A 22,664-nucleotide genomic window follows, 5' to 3' on the forward strand; every position below is an offset into this window, starting at 1 on the left:
CAGTGTACCTATCCGAATTCACTTGGACTTTGGCGCTGATCCTGATTTACTAGTGTCAAAAGATGAGAACTAGTTGGGAGTTGGTTACTATAGTTCAGTCGTAAGTGCAAGCTAGGCTATCCCCGGTTTGCCTTTACTACCTATACTGGAAACCGTTGAGGAATTTGCTACTGGCGCGGTTAATGATCACACGCTTGTCGGCTAGAGGTATATGGTAGTATTTTATCGCTCATGATAAGCACTAGTTGAGGCAGTGATTGGACATTCTATGAGGCTTCCAGTAAAAGAATTGACGCATGGTGCTCTAATGTAATGCGAACCGACCATACCTATGCAAGTTTGACAGCGCAACCCCTGGCCGGTTCCCCGGAATATCCGCGCCGCCGCTGACGATCTAGTCTGGACAGAGGTCGACCTGGCTGGTTTACACGCAGCTCGAGTTCGCTAGAGGTAATAGCACCTTGTTGGCTTCTTTCTGTTGAGGAGTCGACGTTTTACTGTGGTAATCTCCCCTCTTGGCGGGCATGATTCTGAAACTGAGTTGTGTTGGGCGGAGAACAATCCTTCCTGAAGTCCTATAAGAGCTTCCTTCAAGAGAAAACGGATCATCCTTGGTGAATTCGAATTCAGTAGAACAACCGCGCAAAGTCAAATTCCACCTTACGTTCCGACCGATCACCAAAACAAGATGTCCATTATCTCTGCCCTCCGCCCGCCAGTCTGGATGATTATGGGAGCATATGCGTCCTCTCCGTTACTTATCATCTGGGTTACCTCCATATTGTTCTATGTCACACGGACATTGCCCACACTCCTGGGTTTGAAGTTCAATAGAGCCTCAATGCTTGACATCAACCCAACCTCGCCATACAATGCCAGCCTTGCCTCGGCCAGTGTCACATGTGTTGGAGGTAACGGAATGATACACCACAAGTGGCATTGAGTGTGGGAGTGAATTTCGTGTGTTAATTAGGTTAAAAGAGAGAGAGAGAGCAGAACAGGGAGGACGGAGTCCGACGTGGTTTATATACAGGGTAGCTATGTGTGGATCGTATCCACTTAGACAGAAACGCCAAAGAATGTGATGGCTTCAACAACATGGACATTCACCGGTGACTTTCATCAGTCAAACTGCCGACCGGAATTACCGACAGAATGCCACACGGACATCCGCCGGCGACTTTCATCACTTAAACCACCGACCGGCATTAGCGACGGGCAACTGGACGAAGGCTGGCATTCAGAAGATCTACTTGTAGGCAGATGAACTAGATAGACTCGCACCGATGCCCGGCACACAGGGCTCGGTACGTACCAACCTTCTTTGGTATAAGAAGGCCTCGAGGCCCGACCTTCTCATGGAGGTTGAAAGGATCAACAAGGCCTTCGAGACCAAAGTAGTTTATCAGCTGAATTGAACTACTGTTCCAAGCCCAGAATACTGCCCTTGTCACATTCTACCTGGCTATTCAGCGACAGTTTGATGTCATTCGGCTTATCTTGTCGATTTTGCACCTTGCTGGCGTTGTTGTTGCCCTCCGGCTGGGAAGTGTCTCCCTCGTTCCTTTCAACCATCTTTTCGTTCCATCGGCGATCATCGTCACGCTCCACACAACATCCGTCCTTTTCTTGGAAAAGAAAATCGTCAAGTTTCCTGGTTCTGCATCCTTCTTCGCCCAACGACTGCGTACCGTCTATCGTATCTAGGCCAATCCTCGCGGACTGTGCCTGTCGGGTGATCCATATGCTGACCTGGCAGTCCCAAAGTTCGGATTAGATTTGCTCTTCTTCGATGTGGACATGCCATAGCGTTGTTCGCCATCCGTCATCTCATAGCCTCCTTCGCCACCAAGACTGTGACAAGGGCAGTGTTCTGGGCTTGGAACAGTAGTTCAATTCCGCTGATAAACTACTTTGGTCTCGAAGGCCTTGTTGAATCCTTTCAAGCCTTTCATCCAGGCTGGACTTCCTGGCCTTCTTATGCCAAAGCCTTCCTTCCTTCTAATAGGTACGTACATCTTCCTATCGGCCTAATCTGGCCGCAAAGCCACAATGCATCTATCTAGTGTGCACTATTGTGCTTACATGTGGGTCTTCCTAAATAGCTTCCTTCAGTGTTCTTCCTTCATGGCCTGGCTAGCGCGGCCTAGCGTGGAGGCAGTGCAGGCGGCAGTTGTGTCGTTGGCTGGAATACGCCGAAGGCGCTAAGGGTACTGAGGGGATTCCGGGTAAGTCGTGCCGTTGGAGGAACAGACTTCCCGAAGGTGAGTGTAGCCTAGTTGCTTGAGACATCCAGCCGTGTGGCAAGGCTTGGGGTTCAGCCGTGCGGCTCTTGAGGAGATCAGTGGTATTGTCGAATGTCCGTGTGACAAAGACTCTGTCTGGTCTTTACCTGACTCGCTGGGATTTCGGCCCGTATAAGCAGGGCCTTCTGCCTCCACTGACCAAGCGAGACCTGACCTTGAGGTTCTTGATGTCTTACCAGTGGATATGGGACACGTATTCTCTGCTCACTGCCGCGCACAACCTCCTGACGGCCGTGTTTGTGTCAGTTCTGCAATGGGATCGGTCAGACGAGTGGCCTGCGCTCTTCGACAACATCACCGACGCGTACTCCGGTGATTCTGGGGTTTGTTTTGGCATCGGCTTCATGTCACCGTGCTTGAAGCTTATCTTTCCATGGTCCTTCGTGTCAAGGTAAGGAGCATCGCACCATCCGCTCTTCTCCCTTCACCGCATGGGCATGCTGATAACTGACTGCGCGGCAACAACCTGATCTTAGGCCCTTCAGGAAATCGAGAACACCGCACCGCAGCCAACGCTAGAACAACAACCGCACCGACAACGGCAACGGCAGTGGCTGAGACATGGCATAATTTTCAGAGAGTTTCGTGCGCTTTGGATCTTTATCCTGTCCGCCATCTGTCATACAGGATCGAATTGGGTTCTGACGCACAGGTCCAATGTAGTGCAGGAGTTTCGCTTTTTTCTTTCCAATTACGTCGTATGCTGGGCAGAGACTGTCCTGGAAAGGAGGTTGAAGGTGGCATCGGCCGGGCGAACCAAATTCCTGGGTCGCGTTACGCGGGCCATGACACGGGTGGTTGGTTACATCTGGGTAGCGAGCTTATTTTTCTGTCTTGCTCCAGCGTGGCAGTATCCCTGTGTCTATGCAGCTCTAGGCCCTTGAAACCAACAGTTGGTACCGTAGTCTGAGAAAATAGGCGCTCGGATAATTAGCTCCGGCTGAAGGCATTGGATCCGACTCTGTTGGTACATAACAAACCGTGTTTCTTCGTGGTATGGTTCGACTGCTTCATTGCACTGTTGCCTAGTTCCAGAGCACCTGAATTGGGTAGGCGAGTTTGCTGATGGCCTGGTCTCGGAATCGGCTGTCGGTCCATAGTTGCAGCGGTGATATTGAATGCATCTGCTGCTCAGGTTCTCTTTAAACCTGCTGCCACGTTACCCATTTGACTGGGTTCGGCAACAAAACCAGCACGGGGGGGACCTTTGACATTGATGCTCGCTTCTCCTCACCAAATCTTTCCTTTTTACAGTCAAATCATCGCTTGGGGTCCGCGTGTGTCATGAGTACCAAGAGCAACATCGCTAGACGACGGCGATGCCGACGGCCCCATCCGTAAGGCATCCTGCTCGAGGATGCCTGTACCAGCAGCATTTTTGGGATATCGCCCGTTCCCTCCGGTCATCAACCTCTACGGCAATTCCTCTGGGGGTGTCATTGGCGCACTGACTACGTATAAGCTCTGCGGTGCGGACAAGAGCGATTTCTTATACGCCGTTGAGGTCCACCACGGCTTTACCCCCAGAGGACCGCTCAATTTCAGGCCGGGCTTCTACCTGCGGAACGGGACAGGGACCGAGGCCCCTATCCTGGCAACCGCCGGCGACGAAGAGCGAGAACCCCTTCTGATGTCGACCTTTAGCGTGAAAAGTCTCATCATGGTGCCGCCGCCGCTGGACGAGGACGATGTCGAGTTCAACCTAAACCCCCGCGACTTGGTCACCGAGATCATGTACGCCACAACGACTAGCGACGGTAGCGTCTCGTTCCGGTTCTCCGTCGAGGTCGGCCCTAAGATAAAAGTTAGAGAGGAATTCGAATGGAGGAAGACCCGAAAGGGCACCACCAACAGCAACACCCAGCACAGCCGGTATATTCTTATTCGCCTGCCGCCCTCGTCCTCTTCTACCTCACCTTCTTCACCATCTTCTTCTTCTTCCATAGCACAAGAGGAAAGCGATATCCTTGCTGATCTTACGTTCCGCAATGCGATGTCCTTGCAACACTTGTTCACATTGGAGCTAAAGGGGGCTGCTTGTTCGGGAGTGATGGGTGACCGTTGGACCCTTATGGTTGTCACCACCGCGCTCAGGCTTTATTGGCTGCGTATATATGGCAAAACCAATAAGGCTGTCGTAGGAATTGGGCAGAAACTCCGGGGTAAATAGTTTGGTCCGATCGTGATGTTTCTGTGGTAGGAGAGGACGAGAGATGCCCCTGAAGAATCTCGAACGCGGCCGCCTGTCAGCAATGCCCGTCTCCAGACGACCAGACTTGTACGTACCTCTAAAGTGAGCGTAGGAATAACATCGAAGCTCAAGTTCTGTATCACGTTCCTCTCAAATGAAGCGAGCATGTTTGACGATTCCCGAAAACGGATGGATGGATGAATGCATGCGTGATCGAGGAAGTAGTAGCGGAGATGCAGCAGATGCAGGGGCGGGCAGGTCGCAGGAATTGCAGAAAGGCGCTGTAAGTCCACTGAACCTACAGGGCGTGCTTTCCCCAGGTGCAGCTGCCGGTGCCGGCCTCCGAAAACCATGACCGTTTTCGCGCACGTTCCTCGTCAGGAAAAAGCACAAAACTGCTCTCAATAGGAGGAGCGACCAATATTCTCGCTGCCGTAGGAGTTCCCATAACTGAAAAAAGGGGCTAGACAGTTTGAATTGAGAAGTGACGGTTGTGAGTGGTGAGTCAGTCAACTTTCGCTGCGGATGTGCTCAGATGCACGGGCCACGGTCCGATCCTTTGGCGTGCCACCTCCGGGCATAGCCCGGAGTGCAATCAACAAGAAATCACCAGGTACAACTGACGAGAAAAATGTCTTGTCCTGTTAGAAGTAGAATGGAATACCTTCTCTGATCATAGCAGTTTGCCCTGAGATGTTGAGCCTTGATGGTAACTTCCAATTACTTGAGTCTTTTCCTTCTGAAAAATGCATCTTCCAGCCCTACCTCGAACCGGCGGACGAGCAAACACCAACATCAACGTCCTCCTGGAATCACCCCATTGAACCGCGAGTGAAAACAAACAAAAAAAAGGCAAAACAGCTTCTTCGTTATTAGAAAAGGAAACCACATACAAAAAAGTAAGAGAAAGAGAGGAAAAAACACACAACACCTGGGATTCGCTGGTCGTCACCGACCCAACTACTAGTCAGGCGATATGTCTGCATGTCTATGGGAGTGGGAAGGACGGGAAACGGGTCTTTTAATCACGTGGTAGGTGTTACGATGCACCAGCTCACGTAGTTCCGTATCGCGTAGTTGGGTATAAATGAATAAATAACTAAAGCTAAAGAAGAAAAGAGGGAGAGATTGAGAGCTGGGCTCTAGAGTGCATTCTTATATGGGAGGAGCCCAGATTATGCCAGTCTCTACCGCCTTTCTTATCTAATCTCATGATGTGTGAGAGTTGCGGGATACATATTGTCGCAGTAGGTTCAAAAAACTAAACCACCACCTCCCATATCCATATCGTTCGGACGGAGGCATTACGGTGAGTGGGGAGGCGGCGCTAAGAAGATGAATATAATTGGGCAGATTACGAGAAAAGTTGACCGTCCTGACACTGATCTCTCGCTCTTGTCTTGTTGAATCACGGTTTGGTGATCCCATTACGACAAACTGATCACGATGGACTCCCTTCATGTACCTACCTTAACCTACCTCCTTTATCTGCCTACATTAGTCTGCCCTCTTTATGTTACGTGCCTTAACCTACCTTCTTCATCTGCCTGCATTAGCCTACCTCTTCCCTTCCTTTTTTTTTTTGTTGTTGTTGTTATTTTTAACGTCTACTTCCGCCTCCCGTAGGGCATGAGACGTGCCGCACCGGTGAGTCTAGCATACAAAATTAAGAGCAGTGCCCTAATTGTCCACCAAAACCATTCATCCGAGGGCAAACCGAGGCCTACTGCCAATGTGAATCATGTGTTGCCCATAGCGTAAACGCGGCCCAACACTTATAATCGAATCGCCCAGTGGGCGAGCCGCCAGTATATGACGGAACCTGTAGCACAAAGAAAAAGATAAAAGAAATGACGAAATCACTCCTCTCCACTCTCACTCCCGCTCTCCTTCCGCAAGGCCTCCTCCCGTCTCCTTGTACGGTGGACCAGCCTGTCCAAGTCCACCGTAACCCTCTCAATATCGTGGCCATGGCCAACCTCCACCCCTCTACTCCGTAAGAACCCCGTAAGGTTGTCAGCGGCGCCACCGCCGTCAGTGTGCTGTTGCTAGAGGGTCTGGCGCCATGCCTTTCTCGTGCAAGTCCACGAAAAGAAGTGCGAGGTCTGGATCCTAGCGATGAAGCGCTGCCAGTAAACTCCAATAGCAAGGGAGAGATTCTCCCGCGTAGCCGCTTCGCCCGTGACCGGGGAAACTGCATACGCCTTTCTGCAGAAGAAGGGATGGAAGGGATTCTTCCAGCTTCCACAGAAGCATGTCAGCAGGGCGTCCTCGTGCTCGAAGCGCTCGTGGTAGTCCTTGAAATCCCCGTGGCCAGACCTGGCCGCGAGGAGGTGGTGTAAAGAGCGTCTGTCCAGCTCTTTTAGTTCGTCGTTAGGCTGGATAGAGACCCCCAACCGGTAGTCTGCATAAGACTCTGGCTTGTTCGCGGCCCACCATGCCTTGAAATCCGTATGCGCCTCCCTCTTAGCAAGCCGCCTTGAGTGCGCAAGGGTAGCCAAGCCTTCATTGACTACCTCTCCTCCTTCGGCGCCCGCCTTAGCGAGCTCGTCAGCAATCTCGTTGCCCGTGATGCCCTTGTGGCCCTCGTTGCCCGTGATGCCCTTGTGGCCGGGTACCCAGCGGACGTCCACCAAACTGGGGCCGTAGCCCTTTCGGATGGCGCGGAAATCGAGGAAAGCCGCTTGTGACGACGCAGCTGGGGTTCCTCGGAGTCCTCTAATGACGGACGTGTTATCAAGGCATATCGTAATGCGTGGTCGGGCCTGTGCCTCCGGGAAGAGCGCCACAGCGGCCTTGAGACCATGCCGCGCGCCTTCCGCCTCCGCATCGAAAACTTCCGCTTGTTCTAGCTGACCGCATCCGCGGCCGAGTTCTGTCTGTCCTTGAAAGATTACGTAGCCAAAGCCTACGCACTCGCCCTCTGGTCTTTCTTCGGCGTCGGGGTCCTCCGCGTGCGCTGGGGGGCCCATCTGCTTAGCTATCATAGAGCCGTCGGTGTAAACGACAATCTCCGAGGGATCTCGTTGGAGAAGCCATTCTTTGAAATCCTTGGCAGCCCTGTCCTTAGACGTGGGCGCTGGATCTTTGTGAGTGTCTCCGTTATAGACGGGCGGCTGTAGAACCGGCCGCGGGAAAGGCAAGGGAAGCTGTGCAGCCGTCTGTAGAGTTGTAGGGCGGCGAGGCAGGCCGCGCGGCGTCATTCGGGGTTCCGAAAGACGCGGAACGAGCGGGTGGGCGGGATCTAAGGTGAGGAGGCGCACAGCGTGCCGCCGCCGGGCCGCTTCTAGAAGAAGGGGGACGGGAGGCAGGCTAGCTTCGCGGTAGAGCTAATCTCATGATGTGTGAGAGTTGCGGGATCCATATCGTCACAGTAGGGTCAAAAGACTGAACCACCACCTCCCATATCCATATCGTTCGGATGGAGGCATTAAGGTAAGTGGGGAGGCGGCGCTAAGAAGATGAATATAATTGGGCGGATTACGAGAAAAGTTGACCGTCCTGACACTAATCTCTCGCTCTTGTTGAATCACGGTTTGGTGATCCCATTACGACAAACTGATCACAATCGACCTCCTTCATGTACCTGCCTTAACCTACCTCCTTCATGTACCTGCCTTAACCTACCTCCTTCATGTACCTGCCTTAACCTACCTCCTTCATCTGCCTGCCTTAACCTACCTCCTTCATCTGCCTGCCTTAACCTACCTCCTTCATCTTCCTGCCTTAACCTACCTCCTTCATCTGCCTGCCTTAACCTACCTCCTTCATGTACCTGCCTTAACCTACCTCCTTCATCTGCCTGCATCAGCCTACCTCTTCCCCTCCATCCTGGCATGTCATAACCATGGTGGTTGGCTTACAACACACTGTGGGTACAGCCGCCAACCACAGCTCTAGGATCAGAAGCCAACAGCCTCCAACACCATTCACAGTATGTACGTGCCCTATTTATAAGCCCGTTTTTTTACTTGTTTGTTTTGATTTAAGTGCATGCTTAAGGAACTAAGCAGATCAAGCCTGTCGTCTGTTATGCTCTGGCAATGTTAAGGAACGCTAATACTGCACGCGAAGCCTAGAGGCCACCACCCGTATCACAACTACTTTGAGTATGGCTTCAAGCCAAGCACCTCGCCATCGCTACTCCCATATGCTGGGGGTTGAATGGACGGATCGTATGGTGGGATGGCTTTAAGCCTGGATAGAGGCCCATGTCAGCACCCCTGCCCCCTGGCATACTTGCATGGGGCTTGGCACAGTCTCGTGTCCTGACGCTTGAATTCACTCCACGCAATAAACAGACGATGCTCCAATAGGCTGCGGTACCTGGTTAGGATTGAATCCAGTTGATAGATTTGGTCCCGCAGTTTGTACATACAGGCCAGCTGACCAGGTGCCATGATAATAGATGAGGAAGATAGGGAGAGGAAGAGCAAGTTAAAGGAAAGAGAAAGTTAGAGGAAGAGGAAGGAAGAGGAAGGAAGAGGAAGAAAGAGGAAGGAAGAGGGAGGAAGAGGGAGGAAGAGGGAGGAAGAGGGAGGAAGAGGGAGGAAGAGGGAGGAAGAGGGAGGAAGAGGGAGGAAGAGGGAGGAAGAGGGAGGAAGAGGGAGGAAGAGGGAGGAAGAGGGAGGAAGAGGGAGGAAGAGGGAGGAAGAGGGAGGAAGAGGGAGGAAGAGGGAGGAAGAGGGAGGAAGAGGGAGGAAGAGGGAGGAAAAGGATAGGGGGTGCAGATAGAGGCACAAGAATAGACAGAGAGAGACAGAAAAGAGGCTTTTGGGGCGTAATAAACCCTGGTCTTAGGATCTGCATCAACCTTGCCATTCCTTCGCTGCCTTCGCAACCTGTTAGATTTCAAAAGGTAGAGTCTGGCACTTCTGGTCATCATCTATCAAGATTATCGGTACTAATCACATCGTTTTGGGCTGAACAAGTTGCATTAGCGTCAACACAACTTAGGATAGGGATCTGATGTGACCAGGGTGTTACGATCCAATCTGAGCCTCATGTATCTACAGAGAATTGACCAATCAGATAGCACCCGGGGTCCCGAGTTTACGAGACTACGGGACGGGGCTGAAGACCAGTATATAAGAAGGCCTCCCGGCCTTCATTATTATGGTTCTTCAGCAAGCAATAGCTATCACAATCTACCAGTACCTTTCGGCTACTACTCCATTACTCTATTGTTCTATCCTAGCGATAATACTTATGTGCTTGTAACGGTTCGTCACACGTTGCTTGCTCATCAATTTGCACACCAGTATTCTGGGATTTGCTGCTGCACCCAAAGTTTCCAAACAATCAAGTTTCCTCAACCACCTTGACTCATCGTCACCATGTCCGGAAAACAACCTGCTGGAAGTTCCGCCAGAGGACTCGCTGGTGCTGGTCACCCGAGCACCGATTTCAAAGACCTTGAAACTGGCACCGACACCATGACAGGCATTGTTGACGACAATGGCGATCCCGTCAAGGCCGCTGACCTTCTCGCTAGAGAAACGGCTCGCACCCGCAGGGCTAGCCTCATCCCCGCCATCACCAAAGACACCGATGAGACTGCGCTCCGCGAGACCATCAACATGCTTCGTATCAAGGTCATGGATCTTGAAGCTCTCCCCGCTGCCAGCACTTCTGGCGGAGGACACGTAAAGAGCACCATCAAGCTCAACCCTCCCCCTAAGTTTGACGGCACCAAGAAGGAAGAACTCCAAGGCTTCCTCACCCAGGTTCGCACCAACCTCGCCTTCTCCAAGACCACCGACACTATCGAGCAGGTCTTATATGCCGCTTCGTACCTCACCGGTAAGGCTCTCGAATGGTTTCAGCCCACTCAAGCCGACTACCTCGGACACCACATCTGGTCTGAAATGCATCTCGAGACCCAGAAGATTTTCAACGACTTTCAGTACTTCGAGAGCGCAATCAACCAAGTCTTCGGACTGGCTGACAAGGTTCGCACCGCCGAAACCAAGCTGAACGAGCTTCGTCAGACCAAGTCCGTCGCCACCTACTCCGCCGAGTTCCGCCAGCTTGCCTTCAGGGTCGACTGGAACGATGAAGGACTCAAGTACCGGTTCTACCGTGGCCTGAAGAGCGATGTCAAGGACGAGCTCATCAAAATCGATCACAAGTCCAAGAGCCTCGACGAATACATCAACGAGGCCATCGTCATTGACAACCGAGTCTTCGAACGCAAGGGGAAAGGCTCAGGCGACAGTCGCCCCCGCGTTAACACTAGCAGCTACCGCTACCAGCGCGGCGGAAACAGTTACAACAACCGCTCACGCAGCACCGCATACGGCACTCACCCTGGTCCCATGGACATTGACGCAGTCGATAACCGCAAAGAAGGCCCCAGCAAGGACAAGAAGTGCTTCAAATGCGACAAGCTAGGACACTTCGTCCGCGATTGCCGCAGCGGAGGCAACAAGCGTCAAGGAGGATGGAAACCAGTTCCCACTCACTCGACCAATTCCATCAGCAAGGGCAAAGGAAAGGGTAGGGAGGTCGACAACAACGAACCAACCGACGATTACATGTCGATCGAAGAATATGATCAGTACGAGCAGTATGAACGCGACCATTATGAACGGGCCAGCGAGAGCGACGACGAAGACTACATCCGGGGATCGGACATCAACAAAGAAAACGAGTTACCCCGCGGTCAAACCCCAGTCCGACGCAGCCACTCTGTGCCGCCCACGCCCCGTATCCCCTTGGCAGACATCGACGAACGCGACGAATGGCCACTCGCCACTATCATCCACGACGAGCCAAAAGTCCATACAGATCTGTCGGATGCTATGAGAGATTCAGACACGGACACCGACGACCAGGTGAACCGCAACGAGCAACTCCAGTCCGAGCTGGACCGACTCAACCAACTCGTTGACATCGAACAAGCCAAAATTACCAAGCTTAAGATTCGCCAGCTCGAATACAACCGCCACCATCAACAGATTCATCGGAAGGACTGTCAATCTTATGAAGATACCTTCGGTGAAGCTCACAGGACACCAGAGGAACTCATCGCATTCACCCAAGCCTCGTTTCAAGGACTCAAGAAGAAGTGCAGACAAGAAACCCGAAGGAAGCGCACCTTCGACTTGGACGACAAGTACGACCGACAACTCGACACCGAATACTACGCTGGGCCAATCGACGAAGAAGGCTCCTTCATCGAGATATACCCACCAAAGCCCAAGCTTCAGTCCATCGGTGTATCAGCTTTCGAGGCCGACGTACATATCATATGCGACCAACCATGGACTTCTCAGGCAGGGGACCACCCCCAAGTACACCCAGAACACCCCTCTCATAAGAAGGTTGCCTGGATTCATTGCTTATACAACGCCTGCCCATGGCACCTGTCCTACAAGATGGAACACGATCATTTCCCACAACGGATCATGGAAAACGGGGATTTCGCCCCTGTTCGAGCGACCTATCACAAGGACTCCATCAACATGTGGGACGTGGGTCGATCACGCGATCGTGAAGGAGGAGGAAAGCTACTGAAGCTACCCCTCAAGGATGGATACGGAAGAGACTGCATGTCTTCTCCCTACTCTTGCTATCAAGAATGCTGCCGAATCAACTGTGCAGTCCACATGGCCGACAAAGCACGACAATGGCACGCTGGGCAAGCATTGCGAGAAAAGAAGAATAAGCAGGGCCTCCGCAAGGAACAGGACAAGGAAACCGCAGCAGCATCGTCTTCGGGCACTAGCATGGTCTGTGGGTCTCCGTCGAGATCACAGAGGAAACGCCATGGTGGCCGCAGAAGACAGGGAAATGGCGCCAGCTCCTCGCGAGAGGACCGCGAATAGCTGCACCGCCACAGATCCTCGAAGTAAGTCGAGATGAGGACTCGATTTACGAGGTCCAGATGACCTGGATACAGCCATTCCAAGGACAAGCAATGGCTATGATCGACTCAGGATCGTCGATCAACCTCATTACACCACAGACGGTGAATGATTGGAAGATACCTTGGGTACTCAAGAAGAGACCCTATCGAGTGTACACATTTGAAGGGAAAAGTTCGAGTTACGAGCAGGGACAGGTACTAAGGGAAACAGTACCATTGAAGGTCACCATCAACGGGGACGAACAAGAGGTCGTCTTCGACATCACACCCATTGGCAAACATGACGCCATATTGGGCAGACCCTGGCTCAGAAAGTACGACCCGGACATCAATTGGACTAACGGTACCATCAAGCGACGAAGACCGCCCGTCGTCAACAAAGAACCAATCGAAGACAAAGAAGTCTCAGTCACTGACCGAAAGGGTTGGCATCCTTCGTCACACGAGACTACGCCACCACAAGAACCATTGAGAATGGTCATGTTTATCAACAACTACCCGGAGGAAACACCCCCTCCAGAACCACCACCTGACGACAGACTCAAGAATTTACCAACACAATACCGAGGATACAAGATCTTCCGGTCGTCCTCTGTCACACGGACATTGCCCACAGTCCAAGGGTTAGGGTTGCAAGGCTCAGCGGAACCTCAATGAGCCTCGAGATGCCCGGTGACCCCAGGGCTACGATCCTCACCCCGGCCGGACTCTCGGCCACGGGTACTACTTACCCGAGCCCCTTCCGACACTACCGGGCTAGCGAGCCAACTAGGGAAGTGCTGAAACACTGTTGAAACATCATGAGACAATCCCCAGAAGTAACACAGCCAAACCAAGCAAGAAGCACGGCGCCCAGACGAATGACAGCGCCAGAAGAAAGAAGGAGAATAGATGAAGGCATAAAGATCCACATGTATGCAGACTGCTAGATAGAGGCCTTGAAGCCTCAGGCAACAAGGCTTGATACGTACCTCAAGTACGTACCGATTCCCTTTGGTATAAGAAGGCCTGGAAGCCCAACCTTCTCCTGGAGGTTGAGAAGATCAACAAGGCCTTCGAGACCAAAGTAGTTTATCAGCGGAATTGAACTACTGTTCCAAGCCCAGAACACTGCCCTTGTCACATCCTCTGAGTGCATGTTGCCAGAACACGGTCCATGGGACCACGAGATACCCCTGAAGGAAGGGGCAAAGCCCAAAAGCCAGAAGATTTATCAGCTTAATGAAGCACAGATGAAGGCTCTCAAGGAATACAATGACGAGCGACTGAAACTGGGGCACATACGAGAATCCCAGTCACCATGGGGTTCCCCAGTACTATTCGTACCTAAGAAGGACGGCGAACTCCGCCTTGTCGTCGATTATAGGTATCTCAACAACGAGACAGTCAAGAATCGTTACCCCTTGCCGTTGATTCAGAAAATGAGGGATCGGCTTGGCAAAGCCAAGATATTCTCCAAGTTCGATCTGACATCAACCTTTTCCCAAATCCGCATGAAAAAAGGAGAAGAATTGAAGACGGCATTCAGAACACCGCTTGGTCACTACGAGTACCGCATCATGCCACAAGGACTCACGAACGCGCCCGCGTCATTCCAAGCACGAATCGACGCGGTGCTACGACAATTTTCAGGCGAGTTCGTGATGGCATACATTGACGACATTATCGTGTTCTCAGAAAACGAAGAGGAACACGAGAAGCATGTTCACAAGGTGTTGGCTGCGCTAGAAAAGGCAGGACTTTCGGTCAATCCCAAAAAGAGTGAATTCCACAAGAAACAAGTGGACTTCCTGGGATATCGAATCTCGCCTGGCCAGATTCGTATGGATCCAGCAAAGATCAAGGACATTGCTGAATGGCCAGCACCAACCACAGTTACTGGAGTACGAGGATTCCTGGGATTTAACTTCTATCGACAATTCATCAAAGGATTTGGAGGCATCGCTAAACCACTCAATGATCTCACCAAGAAGGATGTCCCCTTCATCTGGTCCAAAAAATGCGATGAAGCCTTCAACACCCTAAAGCAGATGATGTTGGACGACCCAATCCTCATGCTACCAGACCCAGATAAAGAATTGGAGGTAGAAACTGACGCCTCCGACTGGGCCATGGGCGGCCAGCTAGGCCAACGAGATGACCAAGGGAGATTGCACCCCGTCGCATTCTTTTCAAAAGCCTTCCGAGGACCAGAGCTCAACTATCCCATTCATGACAAAGAGCTCATGTCCGTCATATGGGCATTCAAGGAATGGCGACCTTGGCTCAGCGGAACCAAAGAACCCGTCAAAGTCTATTCAGATCACAAGGATTTGACGTATTTCACTACGACAAAGGAACTTAATCAAAGACAGACCCGATCGTCAGAGTTCCTGTCGCAGTTCAACTTCAACATCTTCTACCGCAAAGGTTCTGAAAACGCCAGAGCCGACGCTCTGAGTCGACGAGAAGACCTTAAAACCAGTAAAGAAGAAGTCACGATGTCAGCGGCATTGTTTCAAGCCAACACGGACGGATCCCTAAAACACCAGCCCGTGCAACTAGATGACATCGATGACGATCTCAAGGTCTACAATATCTCGAAAGGAGAGCCCGACGACTGGATCCAAAGAAGCATGGATGCACAGCACAAAGTAGATAATGAAGAAATCAAGACACACCTGGCAACCACGATCAAACCATGGTTGAATAAAGGAAAGCTATGGGTACCACCACCGCTTCAAAAGGAGCTCGTGAAGGACATCCACGAGTCTCCAGAAGAAGGCGGCCACGCAGGGATCGCACGAACGATAGCAAGGGTACAAGAAACGTTCGAATTTGCCAGCATGAAAGACATAGTCACAGACGTACTGCACCAATGCGAAGTCTGTCACAAAACAAAGGCAAACCGGCACAAACCATATGGACTACTGGAACCCTTGCCTATCGCTGAGGTGTTACGATCCAATCATGGAGACTAGACTAGCCGACCAATCAGATCGGACCCGAAGGGAGGACCCGAAGCCCCGGGTCCTAAGCCCGGGTCCACGGGTCCAGTATATCGGGTCCATGAAGACCGGTATAAAAGAAGGCCTTCCCCGACCTCTTGTTACCGGTTCTTCAGCAAGCAATAGCTATCACAATCTACCAGTACCTTTTGGCTACTACACTGTTACTCTATTGTTCTATCCCAGCGATAATACTCCTGTGCTTGTAACGGTTCGTCACATGAGGGTCCTTGGCAAAGCGTGACCATGGATTTCATCACTAAGCTGCCTGTATCGAGAGACCCAGCCACCGACATCGAATACGACAGCATTCTAGTGGTCGTCGACCGCTTCACCAAGTTTGCATACTTCCTGCCATTCAGGGAAGACACTGATGCAGAACAACTTGGCCACATCTTCATACGACACATCACCTCCAATCACGGTTGGCAAAAAGAGCTCGTGACCGACAGAGACAAGCTGTTCTCGTCACGATTCTGGCAAGCCTTCATGAACAAGCTGGGTGTCAAACACAAGATGTCGACGGCGTACCACGCAAGGACCGACGGTCAGACGGAAAGGATGAACCAAGTTGTGACGAACCGTTACAAGCACAGGAGTATTATCGCTGGGATAGAACAATAGAGTAACGGAGTAGTAGCCGAAAGGTACTGGTAGATTGTGATAGCCATTGCTTGCTGAGGAGCCCTATATAAGAGGTCTGGGAGACTTCTTTATATAAGGGTCCTCTATGGTGCGCCGCTGCCGCGGCGCTGGTACCAAAGCGCCCTCCTTATTGGTCTATGTAGCTAATTACATAAGTGATCCCTTATTGGATCTTAACACAAGTCTTGGAAGCATATCTACGAGCATATGTTAACTACGAACAAGACAATTGGTCAGAACTCCTTCCGACAGCGCAAATGTCCTACAATAGCTCGAACACAGAGACAACGAAGGTAACACCCTTCTTTGCAAACTTCGGCTACGAGATGAGCTCCCGTAGAGGATGGGACTCAGAATCATTCGTGCCCAGGGCACACATTCGCGCCGAAAGGCTCATTGAGATGCACCAAACACTGCGCGACGAACTCAAGTTTGTACGCGACAGAATGAGCAGATATTACGACCGCACTAGATTGACAGCGCCGATCTTCAAGAGGGGAGACAAAGTCTATCTCCTTCGCCGTAATACCAAAAAAAAACGGCCCAGTGACAAACTCGACTACAAGAAACTGGGACCATTCAAAGTGCTCGAGTGTGACAAGGGCAGTATTCTGGGCTTGGAACAGTAGTTCAATTCAGCTGATAAACTACTTTGGTCTCGAAGGCCTTGTTGGTCCTTTCAACCTCTAGAGGAAGGTTGGGCTTCAAGGCCTTCTTATGCCAAAGGGAAACGGTACCTATCTAGTATGTACGGGTCTTTGTCACCTGAGGCTCCAAGGCATCTAGCAATCTGCATACATGTAGGTCTTTCTCGTATGACACCAGGAGTGTGGTGTATGCCCGTTTGACAGTGTGGCATATGCCCGTTTGACAGTGTGGCATATGCTCGTTTGACAGTGTGGCATATGTCCGTGTGACATCGAGAAAGTCAGCACCAGCAACTACCGCCTTGAGCTACCCAAAGGCATGCGACAATGGCCCACCTTCCACATCTCCCTTCTCGAATCAGCACTCAAGAACGCCAAAATCGACCACCAAGTACAAACGTGGAACGATAGCGACGAATTCATCACGGAAGCAATCTTGGATTCAAAGATAGAGGACGGAGCAATCAGATATCTCATTAAATGGAAAATTTACGGCCACGAAAGCAACACATGGGAACCAGCAGAACACCTCGCCAATCTCAAGAATGAGATTGAGAACTGGCACCGTCAAAACCCTGACCGACCGAGACTGCGAGCTGCTCAAGAGACCCAGGAGACATCGACTCCAGCTCCCTCAACCAATCGTCACCGTCGACGACGTCGCTAACCCCAACAGCGCCAGAACTCTCCCCGTTCGGAGCCGACTCTCGAATCTCCTCCGCAAGATCCGCCATCCCTCTGTCAAAATACTCCTTCTGACGACGAAGCGAATGCCTCTTTTGCTCTCGAGTGCGAAGCAGACAGCTCTGAAGTGCCGCGATTTCTCGCATCAATTTCTCCTCCTCGTCCTCCAATTGACGAGCCACCTCCATCTCCTTATCGACTAGACTCAGTCAGCCAACGCGCATTAACCAAGAACGAAGAATCCTCACGACGAGCGTCTGGATCAACAGACACGTCGCAGGCCACCTTGCGACGGACACATTCGCTGCACGACAAAGACTTCGAGCGATTGACAATACAAGATCGATTGTGTTGAGGACAATTAGAGCACGGCATCGTGGAAGCTCTACCAAGCTGTTCAATATGACGAGCGAGTCCATTAGTGGACACTCTCTTCTGGGAAGAACGAGACGAAGGGACTCTGGACGCAGGCATGATGCTGATGGGGCAAGATGAATAAGGGAAGAGAAGAACTTACTAAGTTCAACAGGGTAACACAGGATTGTTAAAGAAAGCAGAAATCAGGAAAGGGAGGTATTGGGGGCACGGCAGGAAGGTAGCAGCCAACAACAGCCGTTGGCACCCAAGCAACGGAAACGGACAAGTGTTGTTATGGATCGTTATCAGAAGTTATCATAAGGTTAAATTGTGGCGTTGAGGACAAAGCCACAGAAGAGAGGCATCGTGTTACAATCCAATCGTTGAGCCTCATGTATCTAGATAGAATTGGCCAATCAGATAGGACCCGGGGTCCCGAGTTTACGGGACTACGGGACGAGGCTGAAGACCAGTATGTAAGAAAGCCTCCCGGCCTTCGTTATTATGGTTCTTCAGCAAGCAATAGCTATCACAATCTACCAGTACCTTTCGGCTACTACTCCGTTACTCTATTGTTCTATGCCAGCGATAAAACTGCTGTGCTTGTAACAGTTCGTCACACAGGGCAGTGTTCTGGGCTTGGAACAATAGTTCCAATTTAGCTAATAATCTTCTTTGGTCTCGAAGGCCTTGTTGATCCTTTCAACATTCATGAGAAGGTTGGGTCCTAAAGCCTTCTTATACCAAAGAAGGTTGGTACGTACCGAGCCCGGTGTGCCAGGCATCGGCGCGAGTCCATCTAGTTCATCTACCTACAAGTAGATCTTCTGGATGCCAGCCTTCGTCCAATTGCCCGTCAGTAATTCCGGTCGATGGTTTAATTGATGAATGTTGCTAGCGAAAGTCCCTGTGGCATTCTGTCGGTAATTCCGGTCGGCAGTTTGACTGATGAATGTCGCCGGTGAATGTCCGTGTAACGGTAGGTAACCAGCCCCGGTCGGTGTTGTTGACCAGCCGTACATTAACCATCCAATGGCTTCTGGGCATACACCATGCGGTAGTTGAAGTACGGATGAAGAGTAGTGTCCTTCAACTCCTTCTGCAAATGTTTGATGTAGATGTTGATCTCCTCCGTGGTCCATCCCATTACCTTACCAAACATAAACTGAAGCATACCATCAAGGTCCTGGTTCATAGCGACATAGGAGTACAGACCAACTTCGTTCAACTTCTTGTCTTTGGACCATGGGGAGAGAGGGATCTGCAAGTATCCCGTAGTTAGAGTTTCTGGGATAAACAGACGCTGTGGGAAGCGGAGAACTTACCTTGTAATCCCTCACTACTATGTTCACGAAACCGGCCTCCTTCATTCCGTTCTCCATCATGCCGTTGCTGAGCAGTTGCTGCCCAATCTTCCTGCAAGCCTCCTCCCACATGGGGCCCCATTGGCCCAGGGCATGAACCTCAGTCTTCACGGAACCATCGTCTGAGCAAACAGTACCGCTGGAAGCATCCATATGCTCGATGTAACCGCCTGGCTTGCAGCACCGGTAAGCCTCCTTATAAAAAGCAGGCCAGTCTTTGACGGTGCCGGTAAGCCACCGGAGATGGACGAAGTCGAATAAATTAGAGTTATAGGTCCACTCCTTATTGTAGTCGTCGATTTCAAAACGGACATTGGGGGGTACCCAACCGGGCTGGATGGGCGAGATGTCAGTACCTATGACGTTGCAGTTAGGGAATTTATCGGCAAAATCGATTGCCCACAGCCCTAATGTCGAGTTAGTATTCAAGGAACAACCACAAGATAGTGAAGAAAGTCGGCGTACCTGTGCCTGTGCCAAGATCAATTGCATTCTCAGGATTTTTGGGAAGAGGGGCATCATAAAGCCTGCCATCCAGAAAAATGGTCATCACATGATGGCTAGAGGTAGGCAATATTTGGTTAGCTACAAGAACTCGAAGTCTCGCGAACATGGGAATGCCACGACAGAGTGCTGACGCTCCCGTGAAAAAGGAGAGCTACTGCAGCTTGTACGTCCCAAATCCAGACAGTTGAAGGAAAGTCTTCGATCCTGGATGCTATGAGATTCGACGACAGGTCGACAACAATGGTAGCGTAACCTGACAACCGTTCAATAGCCTTATGGGACCTCAGAGGCGGAAAGACAGATTGAGTGGCTCGGATAAAGGTATGCATGAGGGGTCCTTGAGAGATCAAACCGATGATGGGAAGCATGTTTCACTTACAAAATATCCAGCACTTCATTCTGCTTAGCGTCGTTGGGGCCCCTGCGTGGAAGTTTAAAATGCTCGTTAGCGTTGAGTGTTTCCTCCCACATGCGCAGAGCTCCTTTTCATCCATACTCTTCTGGACTCTGGGCTAGAAACGACATCTCATAGACCCAATGCGGAGGTCAGACTGGGCGCTTCGAGCCCTGAGGAGTAATACCAAACAGACTTACCAATACTCTCCATCCGTTACGCTATCGCTATGGTAAGTTCGGCCGTTCATGGTACGGTAGTTGAGGATACTCGAACTAATCGAAGCAGTCGAACTCTCGATATCACTTCCAATGGTTGAATCCCTATCATTTTCCTCCTCCGGAAGTCCCTATAGTGCGTAAGTAAAGCAGAAGTATGTCAGTGATCAATTCCAATTATGACTGGGCTTGTGACCGGGCGACGGGGAACGTGAGAGGGCCGTACCTGTTCCGCCCAGTGAGATCCAGGAAGAGGGCCAGTCGTTTCAGCAGCGGGAGATGCAGGACCGGGCGTGGGTGATTGGGGTGCTGGCGACTGAGCCTTTTTTGCCGGAGAACTCATGGTCGAATCTTGGATATCTTGTCTTCTACCTGAAATTCAAGTTCGGGTGAAGAAGATGGAACGGCCAAGAACTGATTCGGGTGCCAGAACCGTCTGATTTATAGAATTCTGCCTGTGCCAAAATGACAGGCACCCGGTTCGGTTCATTACAGTGTTCAAATGTGACACAGTGTTCAAATATGAAAGCGGATATCAACTGCCCTTTACCGCTCAGAAATTGATACTAGGCTACTTGATATAACCACAGTGTCTGGCCAAAAAGGCACTGGGGAATATGTGGAAGCTGCTAGCTTACGCGGTGGCTGGGCCGGATAAATCGACTGCGTACCGTTGTGAATCGACTATGTGGATTGGATATAGCCAATGATAGAGTTATGTTCGTGCCTGCCAAAGTTCGCCGTAGTGAACATCATATAATTATCCTCACCAAAAAGTCCTAGAAAATATAAAGACAAAGCGCTCTACATTGGTGCCTTGATTTGGCTTTGTATATGGGTTCTTGCTTCTGGTGCTCTTCTACCGCTCACGCTTCCTGCTCTATTTGCCTCGCTGGCCATACTTTTACAACCCTGCACTGTTATGATCCAATCAGAGATCCTCATGTCAGCTAGTCTACTTGACCAACAAGAAGGGGTCCACGGGTCCAGGGACATCGGGCCCGGGAAGACCAGTAAAAAGAAGTCTCCCCAGGCTTCCTGATTACCGACTCTTCGGCAAGCAACTAGCTTCTACAATCGATCAGTACCTTTTGGCTACTACGACCGTTGCTCTATCTTTATCCCAGCGATATACTCCTGTGCTTGTCACGGTTCGTCACAGAAATGAGAAATGAGAGACGAACTGTGTGTCAAGTAGGAACACGTGAAGAGGGCCCTGGAAAGCGGAACTTGAAGTGTAGCGAGTGGACATGTACCCTAGGTCTCCGACGTTCGACTGGAAGGCATGCTGTCCAGGTGATGTAGGAGGATGGTGGTATTTGTGTTTTGGCGATGGCTGCTTCGGCCCCGTTAAGTGGAACCAGGGACAGCGGGCAGAACGCGGAGCCAGCCGTTTTGGTTACATACGGGCCGTGCCGAACAAGCTTTTTCAGGCACAGTATCACCTGCAACCTACAGCACACTTCGCTTATTATGTACAGTAAAGACCTCTGCAGTTGCAAACCCCTCCTTTTGCAAAAACCTCTCTTTTTGCCAATAACCTCCCTTTTGCTAAATATTCTACAAATTGCAACCACTTAAAGCCGAATTTGCAAAAGAAAGAGTCTGATTTGGGTAGGCGCGGCATTTATACCCGTATACTGGGGGTCTAGCGGTACACTATTTCGCTCTGGTTGCCTTTGCCCAGTGGTCAGAAGGCATTAGAGTGGTCTGTGCATTTGCTCCCTCTATTGTGAAACCCCCTTTTGTGCTATCCTCCTACAACTAAAAGTCTTTGGCGCCAAGTGTTAGCTTTAACGCCTAGTTGCCAGCAGAATTCTTAACACTACCTAAATCGCCGTTTTTACGGTCGATATCTCAACAACCGCAGCGACAAAATGTCTACGCCTTCGCCCTCTGGGGCCCCCAGACTACCGCCGCCGGCCATAATACCGGTTACTCCTTTTCTGGACATCTTTTGCGTCCCACCTCCGCCCTCCGACGGCGCAGTCGGCCAAAAGAGCCTGGACTACGGACGAGGAAGTCCGTCACGCCCACACTACTACCACTGCCTCACCGATGTGGCACGTCTCATGCCCTAAGGGAGGCGGAAGTAGACGTTAACAATAACAATAACAACAACAACAACAACAACAACAACAACAACAACAACAACAACAACAACAACAACAACAACAACAACAACAACTGAACCACCACCTCCCATATCCATATCGTTCCGACGAAGGCATTACGGTGAGTGGGAAGGGGGCGCTAAGAAGATGAATATAATTGAGCGGATTACGAGAAAATTTGACCGTCCTGACACTGCCGCTAGATCTTTTACACGGGTAACACCAAGATTGCACTCGGTCCTTGCATGGGGCTTGGCTCGAAGCGAGGCTTGAAGCCTTGATATCAGTGAACCCTCTGGTTGCTTTTTTGGCATGTCCTCTATGGCAGCATCAAAGCTACATTTAATCATTTCATGAAAGATGAAACGTTGATGTGGCAC

At 51.0% G+C, this 22,664-nt stretch overlaps 6 protein-coding genes across 6 annotated transcripts; 4 read left to right on the forward strand and 2 right to left on the reverse strand.

The window, feature by feature from the left end:
- Positions 1 to 3,059: 3,059 nt before the first annotated feature.
- SMAC4_09813 (uncharacterized protein) lies at positions 3,060 to 4,809 on the forward strand. The gene has a single exon (XM_003342756.2). The coding sequence runs from the start codon at positions 3,664 to 3,666 to the stop codon at positions 4,474 to 4,476; it is 813 nt and encodes a 270-aa protein (XP_003342804.1). The 5' UTR covers positions 3,060 to 3,663; the 3' UTR covers positions 4,477 to 4,809.
- Positions 4,810 to 6,220: 1,411 nt separating this feature from the next.
- SMAC4_13441 (uncharacterized protein) lies at positions 6,221 to 7,642 on the reverse strand. Its single transcript, XM_066091415.1, has one exon. The coding sequence runs from the start codon at positions 7,482 to 7,484 to the stop codon at positions 6,546 to 6,548; it is 939 nt and encodes a 312-aa protein (XP_065946381.1). The 5' UTR covers positions 7,485 to 7,642; the 3' UTR covers positions 6,221 to 6,545.
- A 3,391-nt stretch (positions 7,643 to 11,033) lies between these two features.
- SMAC4_13442 (uncharacterized protein) lies at positions 11,034 to 12,326 on the forward strand (the record flags this gene model as incomplete). The annotated part of the gene is made up of 1 exon (XM_066091416.1): positions 11,034 to 12,326. One exon carries the CDS (start codon positions 11,034 to 11,036, stop codon positions 12,324 to 12,326), a length of 1,293 nt encoding a protein of 430 aa, XP_065946382.1.
- A 1,177-nt stretch (positions 12,327 to 13,503) lies between these two features.
- Positions 13,504 to 15,327, forward strand: SMAC4_13443 (uncharacterized protein; the record flags this gene model as incomplete). Its single annotated transcript, XM_066091417.1, has 1 exon — positions 13,504 to 15,327. The coding sequence occupies one exon, from the start codon at positions 13,504 to 13,506 to the stop codon at positions 15,325 to 15,327; it is 1,824 nt and encodes a 607-aa protein (XP_065946383.1).
- Positions 15,328 to 15,600: 273 nt separating this feature from the next.
- On the forward strand, positions 15,601 to 17,313 carry SMAC4_13444 (uncharacterized protein; the record flags this gene model as incomplete). Its single annotated transcript, XM_066091418.1, has 3 exons — positions 15,601 to 15,937; positions 16,183 to 16,591; positions 16,932 to 17,313. 3 exons carry the CDS (start codon positions 15,601 to 15,603, stop codon positions 17,311 to 17,313), a joined length of 1,128 nt encoding a protein of 375 aa, XP_065946384.1.
- Positions 17,314 to 18,228: 915 nt separating this feature from the next.
- SMAC4_12883 (uncharacterized protein) lies at positions 18,229 to 20,638 on the reverse strand. The gene is made up of 6 exons (XM_066091132.1): positions 20,397 to 20,638; positions 20,153 to 20,301; positions 19,938 to 19,979; positions 19,517 to 19,611; positions 19,013 to 19,458; positions 18,229 to 18,948 (listed from the first exon to the last, which is right to left on the reverse strand). Exons 2-6 carry the CDS (start codon positions 20,200 to 20,202, stop codon positions 18,709 to 18,711), a joined length of 873 nt encoding a protein of 290 aa, XP_065946385.1. The 5' UTR covers positions 20,203 to 20,301; positions 20,397 to 20,638; the 3' UTR covers positions 18,229 to 18,708.
- Positions 20,639 to 22,664: the final 2,026 nt, after the last annotated feature.

The sequence above is a fragment of the Sordaria macrospora genome, chromosome 3 (genome assembly GCF_033870435.1).
Source record: "Sordaria macrospora chromosome 3, complete sequence".
Taxonomy (NCBI): Eukaryota; Fungi; Ascomycota; class Sordariomycetes; order Sordariales; family Sordariaceae; genus Sordaria; species Sordaria macrospora.